Genomic DNA, 8,667 nt, shown 5'->3' with positions numbered 1-8,667 from the left:
TTTGATGTGACGTCAGCCTCAAATATTTGCGCGCCGAGTATTCCGGGCGACCGAGGATGTGGGTGACGTATCATAGCCCCCAAGCTTGCCTTGGTTTGGACAAGACTAAGGCGAGCTTTGTATACTTCGGATGGCAAAATCCTCGGTCGCTTTATTTATTATGTGTGCTCCTTACAGCCCCCGAGCTTGTCTTAGTTTTGGCGCATTGTTGTTTTGAAATGGTTTGTAGCATTAATTGCCTGCGTTGTTCTTTGTGCGTCAATGAATGATTGATTTGATTGCATTGTAAGTTTCGAGGAGCCCCTGACCGTTTGATTTGCTGAGCATTGATCGTGGGTTTTCTAATGGTGTAGATCAAAGAAAAACGTTTCATATGTAACTGCCTTCCCACTATGTAATAAACGTGCTTCCTTTCCCTAGTATTTTTCTTTTTTGTATTGGGTGCTTCTGCGTTTTTGGAGAAATGAGCAAGAAAGGTGAGTGTTGATTCGTTTTCTCGCTGCTTCTCTCTTCTTCTCTTGATTTCGATTCTTTGCTCCCTGTTCGTATGGAAAGTAAGATGCCTAATGAGGGTGGGGAGGGTTTGTATGGTTGGGTTGATTCTAGGGTTAAGGGGTATGTGTCTCAGTTTAGTGATAAGGAGTCTGTTGATATGCTGGGTTCGAACATTTGGGTTAGGAGTGGTAGTAATATCAGGATAGAGATACTTCCTTGTGGTGTTGATGACCGGATTTTCCATTCCCGTGATGACTGGGCTTATTTCTATATGTATAGCTGCCTTTTTACTGAATTGGGAGTTAGGGTCCCTTTTACTGATTTTGAATGTGGTGTGCTTTATTGGTTGAATTGTGTTCCGAGTCAACTTCACCCAAACTCCTGGGGGTTCGTTAGGGCTTTTGAGGTGTTAATGGAATTCCTTGAGCAGCCGCCCTCTCTTCAGTTGTTTTTCTCTTTGTTTCAAGCTAAGGGGGTTAATCGAGGTCTCTGGGTTAATCTAAGTAGTTACCCTCGTCGCGCTATTTTTGGTCTCTACAAGTCTTCTTTTAAGGACTTTAAAACCATGTATGTTAAAGTGAGGAGTGTACCCGAGGAGTTTCCTTTTTATCTAAATGAGTTTCTTGTTGAGAAGTTCCCTTTATCTTGGTGTTCCGAGCCTGTGCAAGCTTTAGACGTGGATGATAGGTCGGTTGATGATCAACTTGTGATGGAGTTTCTGTTTGAGAAGTTGGGCCCAAAGGGGTTGCTCTTACTCTGTTGCTTAGTTGTTGTTTTGTCCTTGTTTGTTCTTACTCTGTTGGCTTTTCGGTGCAGGTGAAAAGGTGCCTACAATTACTACTGCTGGTTTGAAGTCATTCTTTAATCAGCGGAAGAAAGCTGAGAAGGAGAGTTCGGATACCAATGCTGATAAAGGTCCTATGATTCAGCCCGAGGCTGCTCTTAAGTCTAAACGAAAGAGGGGTTTTGCGAAAGAAAAGATTGCTGAGGCTTTCCTGAAGGAAGGGGAGTCTTCTATGGAGCTTCAGCGAGTGGAGTCTGCCTATGAATCTCAAAAAAGACTGCATGGCTATTCGGAAGATGTTCATTGTCGTTCTTTGTGGGGAAAACTGTATCCTTTTTCTGTCATGGCTGATGAGCTTTGTTGCTTCCCGGATGATATGAAGATGATCGAGGACGTCGGTCACGTAGGAGTGAGCCGTTTTATGCAGGTGAGGGTTTGTATTTTGTCGTAGTGTGCGTTTGTTATATTGTGTTGATGTTCTTTGTTTTTGTTTTAGGCGATTGGTGCACGTATTGTAGCTGTTGGTCGTGCTCAAGAGCTAGTTTTTGAGAGAGAACATAAGTCTGCTCTGGATGTTGCCGAGCTGTCCTCGGCTTTGGAGAAAAAGGAGAAGGCTATTATGGAATTGTCCTCTTCGTTAAAGTTGAAAGAGCCCGAGCTTGCTGAGGAAAAACGTCTTCATCTCTCTTCTGCAGAGGAGGTGAAGACTGTTAAGGCTGACAATGATCACTTGGGGTCAAAGGTGAAGGAGTTGCAGACTGAGGTTTACGAGTCATATGCACAAGGCTTCGAGTGCGCTGTTTCTCAAGTGCGAGTGTTGTTTCCTGGGTCTGATGCGGACATGCTTGATGCAACTAAAGTAGTTGTGAACGGGCAGCTTGTGGATGACGGTGCTGCTGCTTCAGATGATAGCGGGGAGTCCAGTATCGATGATAAGGCAGATTAGGCCGTTAGTTCGTACTTTCTTTTGTAAGCTTTGTGCATGGTGTATTGGTTTCTGGATTTGTGACTATTTTGTTTTAAACAATCTTCTAGTTTTTATCCTTTGGTAGTGGTATTTTGGCCTCCGAGCAGCTCGGTTTGGCAATGACTGTTTTAACTTTATAAAATATGATATTTCTACAATGTGATGAGAATCATATGTTGTGTCGTGATTGCAATTATGTGTGTGTTTGTGTTGGTGACAGTTGCAACTGGTTCTTGATTGTTGGTAAGGAGAGCAGTAGCTCTAATATAAGGGTTATGGTAGAGTGATCCCTTAGGACTTGTTTAAATAGTTTGACGTTTGTTGTATTTATATGTGCTTATTGTCGGAATGCGCGCGTTGTTCTTCGAGTATAAAGCTCGGATTAATTTTAAATGTTCATTTGTTGGAATGCATGGTAGGGACCAATGTAAGAAATATGTTAGTTTTGAACTTGTCCGAGTTTTATGCTCGGCATGCGCATTTTGAATTCCGAGTATGAAGCTCGGGTTAGTTTTGTCGTTGGAAAAAACTGACTTATTTTCATGGTGGAAGTTTTCCGAGGAATATGCTCGGCTCGTGATGTTAGTGCTCCGAGGATAATGCTCGGATAATTCGGAGCGTTTATTAACTAAAATGTGTGATAACTGTCAGGATGAGAACTGTTTTGATTGCACAGTGAGTTGTATGGGTACAATGATTTGTTGCGTCTGGCCTCGTTAAAACCCTTCCCGAGTAAAACCCATGTGTTTTGGGAAAAAACCTTCGGGGGGAAAAAGAGTACCATCATTCGCTATTCTACAAACTATGTTATGACTGATATTTCCTTAGAGAGGATATGTTCCATGTTCCTGGTAGCTGTTCTCTTCTAAGGATTTCTAGTTTGTAAGCCCCTTTTCCGAGATTTTGGAGAACTCGGAAAGGGCCTTCCCAATTTGCCGCTAATTTGCCATGTGCTGGTGGTTTCTGAGCATCTTCTATTCGTCTGAGTACGAGGTCTCCATTGTTGAAAGACCTGTGAACTACTCTTTTGTGGTGTCTTTGCTCTAGATATCGTTTTCTGGCTCGCTGCTTTATGGTGGAGATGTCTCTGTCTTCTTCTACGAGGTCCAATTCGGCTAACCGAGCTTGTTGATTGTTTGGTTGATTATAGAGCTCGGTCCTTAACGTTGGGACGCTGACCTCTACTGGGATGAGCGCTTCTGCGCCATATACCAATTTGAAGGGAGTTTCCCCTGTGGCAGATTGAATGCTGGTGTTGTAACTCCATAGAATTTCTAGAATGAGGTCGGCCCACTCTCCTTTAGCATCGCCGAGCTTTTTCTTTAATCCCTGCAAGATAATTCTGTTAGCTGATTCAACTTGTCCGTTAGTCTGCGGGTGTTCTACGGAGCTAAAGTGATGTTTGATGTTAAAATTTGTAAGAAAGGTGGCGAGCTTATGATCTGTAAATTGTCTCCCATTATCCGAGATTATCTCTCGTGGGATACCGTATCTACATATGATATTTTTCCATAGAAAAGATCGCACTTTTTCTGCTGTTATGTGCGCTAGTGGCTGTGCTTCTATCCACTTAGAGAAATAGTCTATTGACACTAGGAGAAACTTTACCTGGCCTGGCGCTTTCGGAAAAGGTCCGAGGATGTCCAATCCCCACCTATCGAAAGGCCAGCTTACCTCTATGGTATGGAGCTCCTCGGCCGGGGTCTTTGAGAGAGTGGCGTGCTTTTGACAATTATCGCATGCTTTGACCTTTGTGATGCAGTCCCGCTTTATCGTCGGCCAATAGTATCCTGTTCGCAGGATCTTTGCTGCTAATGCTCGGCCGCCAATATGGTTACCACAGACTCCTTCATGCGTTTTAGCCATGACTTCCTCGGCCTCCTTATTGCTGATGCACTTGACTAATGATTGTGAATGTCCTCGCCTGTATAGGGTGTTTCCGAGCACTGTGTAAAAACTTGCTCTTCTTCGGAAGAGCGGCAAGTTTGGCTCATCATTTGGAATGGTGCCTGTATTGATGTAATCGAGAAAAGGTGTTCGCCAATCTGGGACCTGTGTAATACTCAAAATCGTATTTTGCTCAAAACTTGGTTTGTCAAGTGTTAGCTGGGATAGTGCCGATGTGTTTTCGGCTTGCCGAGTTGTGGCTAACTTAGATAACACATCGGCCCTGGTGTTTTGTTCTCGGTTTACATGGATAATATCAAATTCTTTAAATTTTGAAATTAGATCCTTTGTTATGAGCCAATATTTCTCTAACAAAGGATCTTTTACCTGAAATTCGCCCTTTATTTGATGTACCACTAATGAAGAGTCGCAGTAGGCTATTATTCGAGGTATTTGTAGTTGTATGGCGAGCTTTAGTCCAGCAAGTAGGGCCTCATATTCTGCCTGATTGTTGCTTGCGTTGAAGCAGAACTGTAGTGACTGCTCGGCCACCACTTTGTCTCCTTCTTTTAGTAGTATCCCTGCCCCACTGCCTTCTTTATTTGACGCTCCATCCACATGTATGCTCCAACTGACCTCTATATTGTGTGTCGTTAGTCATCTCCGATATAAAGTCGGCTAGCACCTGTGACTTCAGTGTTTTCCTTGATTCGTACTGGATGTCGAACTCGGAGAGCTCGACCGACCACTTTATCAATCTGCCGGCGAGCTCGGGTCTGGTTAATATCTGCCTTAGCGGTTGGTCTGTTCGTACTATGATTGTGTGGCTCTGAAAATAGTGCCGCAGTCTTCTTGCTATGGTGATTAGTGCTAGCGCCAGTTGTTCTATCTTCGGGTACCTTGTTTCTGTTGGTTGTAGCACCCTACTGATGAAGTATACTGGGCTTTGCTTTCTTCCTGTTTCTGTTACTAAAACCGAGCTTATAGCATGGTTAGATACTGATAGGTATAAATACAGTGGGTTACCTGTCTCTGGTTTTTGGAGGATTGGAGGTGATGTTAAGTGTTGTTTAAGTTCGGTAAAAGCATTTTCGCATTCGTCTGTCCAGTTGAACTTCCTGCCTTTAAAGAATGTCTGAAAAAAGTGATAAGATCAGTTTGCCACTGCAGGTAGGAAACGTGACAGGGCAGCTATTCGTCCTGCGAGTTGATGGACTTCCTTTACCGTTTTTGGGCTTGTCATGTTCAGCACGGCCTTGCACTTTTCTGGGTTGGCCTCGATGCCTCGAGATGTTAACATGAATCCCAGGAACTTCCCTCCTTGTACTCCGAACGCACATTTGTCTGGATTGAGTCTCATGTTATATGCTCGGAGTTGTCTGAAGATTTCTACTAAGTCGTCACAGTGTGACCCCTGCATAGGTGTTTTTGCTACCATGTCACCTACATAGACCTCCATATTGCGGCCTATCTGTTGTTGGAATACCTTGTCCATTAGCCTTTGATATGTCGCACCTGCATTCTTTAGGCCAAAGGGCATTACCTTGTAACAAAAATTTCCATGTTCTGCTATAAAAGCTGTTTTGCTTTGGTCTTCTGGGTGCATTAGAATCTGGTTATAGCCAGAGTATGCATCCATAAAACTCAAAGCTTTGAAACCAGAGGCGTTATCAACTAATTTATCAATGCAAGGCAGTGGATATGCATCTTTAGGGTAAGCTTTATTTAAGTTTGTAAAGTCGACGCACATGCGCCATTTACCTGAGCTCTTCCTTACCATTACCACGTTGGACAGCCACGTGGTGAAGCGAATCTCTCTGATGAAACCTGCATTGAGGAGCTTCTGGGTTTCTTCGAGTGCTACTTGTTTTTTCTCTTCTCCGAGGTTTCTTTTCTTCTGTGCAACTGGTCGGATTGTTTTGTCGATTGCTAGCTTGTGGTAGATGACTTCTGGGTTGATTCCGGGCATGTCATCTGGTGTCCATGCAAAAAGGTCGGCGTTTTGACGTAGTATGTGAATGAGTCTTGCTCGGTCTGCCCCCTCTAATGCCTCTCCGACATATGTGCATTGTTTGTCGTCTGCTGTTAGTGTTACTTGTTGAAGATTGTCCATTGGTCGAGGTCTTTCGCCGAGGTCTTCCCTTGGGTCTAGATCGGCTAGTGTTGCTGAGTTGGCCGTCGTGTGGATTGCTTGAACCTGGGGCCGAGCTTCCTGTTTTGTTTGGACTGGTTTTAGGCCAGCGTTGTAACACTGCCGAGCTTCTTGATGGTCGGCGTACACCGTAGCGATCTTGTTTTCCTGTACTGGAAACTTGACACACAGATGTAATGTGGATACCACTGCCCTGAATATGTTCAGTGCGGGTCTCCCAAGTATAATATTATAAGGGCTATAACAGTTTACTATTAGATATTGAATATCAATTGATTTTGACATAGGGATCTCTCCCATTGTGGTCTTTAGCCATATGTGTCCCATGATGGGGACTCTCTCTCCGGAGAACCCAATTAGCTCTCCAGAGGAAGGTTGTATCAATTTTTCTGATAATTTCATTTTTGTAAAAGTAGAGTAAAATAAAACGTCAGCACTACTACCTGGATCTAACAATGTTTTTCTTACCAACAGCTCTCCGACCTGGATGGAAATTACCACGGGGTCGTCGAGGTTAGGGCTTGCCGATTTGAAGTCTGTTTGGTTGAAGGATATTGTGACGTCTGGTTCTTTGTCCTTCCTTGGTTGTATGGTTCCCTCGATTGCTAGCATCGCTCTGTAGCTTCGCTTCCTGGCCGAGCTTGTTTCTCCTCCGCCTGCAAATCCCCCTGATATGTGGTTGATGACTCTTCTTGGTGGATCAGGAGTCGTCCTTTCTTTTTTGTCGTCGGCCATTGCTTGCTTATGCTCTACTCTGTCCGAGTTTCCTCCTCTGCCTTTTTGGGTCTCGATGTATTTGTCCAGGAGCCCTTGGCGTGCTAGCCTTTCCAGGAGGTCCTTCGCAACGATGCAGTCATCTGTAGTATGATCGAACTTCCGGTGGAAGGCACAATGCTTTGTCTTATCTACGAATCGTTGATCCTGGTAGTTCCCTGCTCGGGCTGGTGGCTTTATGATTTTGGCGTTGAGGATTTCTCTGATGATGTTCTCTCTTCTGGTGTTGAATCTGGTGTATGTGTTGTACTTTGACGCGGGCTTAGGAGGTTTCTTGGTGTCCCTGTTGCCTGGTGATCTGAAAGTCCTTTCCTCATCTCTCCGATGTGGTTGTTTGTCTGATTTCTGGGCTTCTCGGAGTTCTTCAATCTCCATTTGCCCAGCCGCCCTTTCTCGGAATTCCTCTAGCGTCTTTGGTTTTGTTATGGCAATGGTCTCCCGAAATTTGCCAGGCCTGAGGCCGGCTTTGAGAGCGTGCAGGTGAACGGCCGGGTCCAAGTCTTGGATCTCCATAGTGGCGTCAACGAATCTGGTCATATAGTCTTTCAGACTCTCGTGCTGACCTTGTTTGATGGTGCCGAGGTAGTCCGAACCATGTACGTAGATTCTTGATGCAGCAAAATAATCAATGAATGATCTGGCGAGGTCTTCAAAGGAGGAAATCGAACCTGCAGAAAGTTTAGAAAACCAGAGTAACGCAGCGCCATATAGGTATGTAGGGAATGCTCGGCAGAGGACGGGCTCATTGTTAGGGCCGTTGAAGAACATCATCAATTGGAACTTCTTCACATGGGCTCGGGGGTCGCCGAACCCCTTGTATGGCTCCAGCGCGGTGGGCAACGTAAAGTTTTTTGGCATCTGGTAATTTGTGATCTCCTCGGAGAAAGGGTTGTCGAGGGTGAGCTTTTCCTTTGGCGGGACGATGTTTAAAGGGTCCGCAGCACTTTGAGCCGAGCCTTTGGAGTTCTCTCCATTGTTCTGTGTTGAGAGCTCGGCTATTCTTCGTACCTCTGCCTGAAGCTCGGCGATTTGAGCCAGGAGGTCGTCCTGTGAGAGTTGTGGATTTTTCTTGTCAGCCATGTCCGAGGATCGGGAATCCTGCAAAATAAAGTAGAAGACTAAACGAAGGAAAAAATGGGGTTAGATGTACTCCGTGCCCCACGGTGGGCGCCAAGTGGTTCGTCCGAACACTAGGGAGGCCGAGCTTATGCGCTTCCGAGCAAATCGCCGATGAAGAGGAAGAGCTTTACGTCGGCCAGAATCAAATACCGCGACGGGAATACCTGCACAAGATACTCCGACGCTCAAGTCAGTAGTGATTCTTAATAAGTGAGTTTAGAATAAAGAGTAGAAGATTGAGAGTGATAGAACCTGAGACCTAGCCGAGCATATTAGATAGGTTTTATAGGAGTTCATTTTTACCCGTTAGTGGGTAAGTCCTAGTTTATAGATTGATTATGATATTCTGTTTTTGGTGCTATAAACCAGCTGAGCACGTTTCTTATTTTCAGTTGAGTGATGCTGCTTCGGTCCTGATCACGTGCCGAGCTTTTCGGACGGCTGATACGGGACCGAGCTTTATGATGCACGTGTCTTTTTATTCGAACA

General features: G+C 44.8%; 1 protein-coding gene across 1 annotated transcript; it reads right to left on the bottom strand.

Moving 5' to 3' along the window:
- Positions 1 to 3,053: 3,053 nt before the first annotated feature.
- LOC130965611 (uncharacterized) lies at positions 3,054 to 8,139 on the bottom strand. Its single transcript, XM_057890378.1, has 3 exons — positions 5,359 to 8,139; positions 4,770 to 5,268; positions 3,054 to 4,726 (listed from the first exon to the last, which is right to left on the bottom strand). Exons 1-3 carry the CDS (start codon positions 8,137 to 8,139, stop codon positions 3,054 to 3,056), a joined length of 4,953 nt encoding a protein of 1,650 aa, XP_057746361.1.
- Positions 8,140 to 8,667: the final 528 nt, after the last annotated feature.

Source organism: Arachis stenosperma, chromosome 3 (genome assembly GCF_014773155.1).
Source record: "Arachis stenosperma cultivar V10309 chromosome 3, arast.V10309.gnm1.PFL2, whole genome shotgun sequence".
Classification (NCBI taxonomy): domain Eukaryota; kingdom Viridiplantae; phylum Streptophyta; class Magnoliopsida; order Fabales; family Fabaceae; genus Arachis; species Arachis stenosperma.
This window is presented reverse-complemented; position numbering and strand designations above follow the sequence as displayed.

Coding starts and splice junctions, on each gene's coding strand:
- LOC130965611 (XM_057890378.1), bottom strand. CDS start 8,139: ATGGCTGACAAGAAAAATCCACAACTCTCACAGGACGACCTCCTGGCT. Junction 5,269..5,358: donor ACATGACAAGCCCAAAAACG/GTAAAGGAAGTC, acceptor CACTTTTTTCAG/ACATTCTTTAAAGGCAGGAA. Junction 4,727..4,769: donor TAACGACACACAATATAGAG/GTCAGTTGGAGC, acceptor CAAATAAAGAAG/GCAGTGGGGCAGGGATACTA.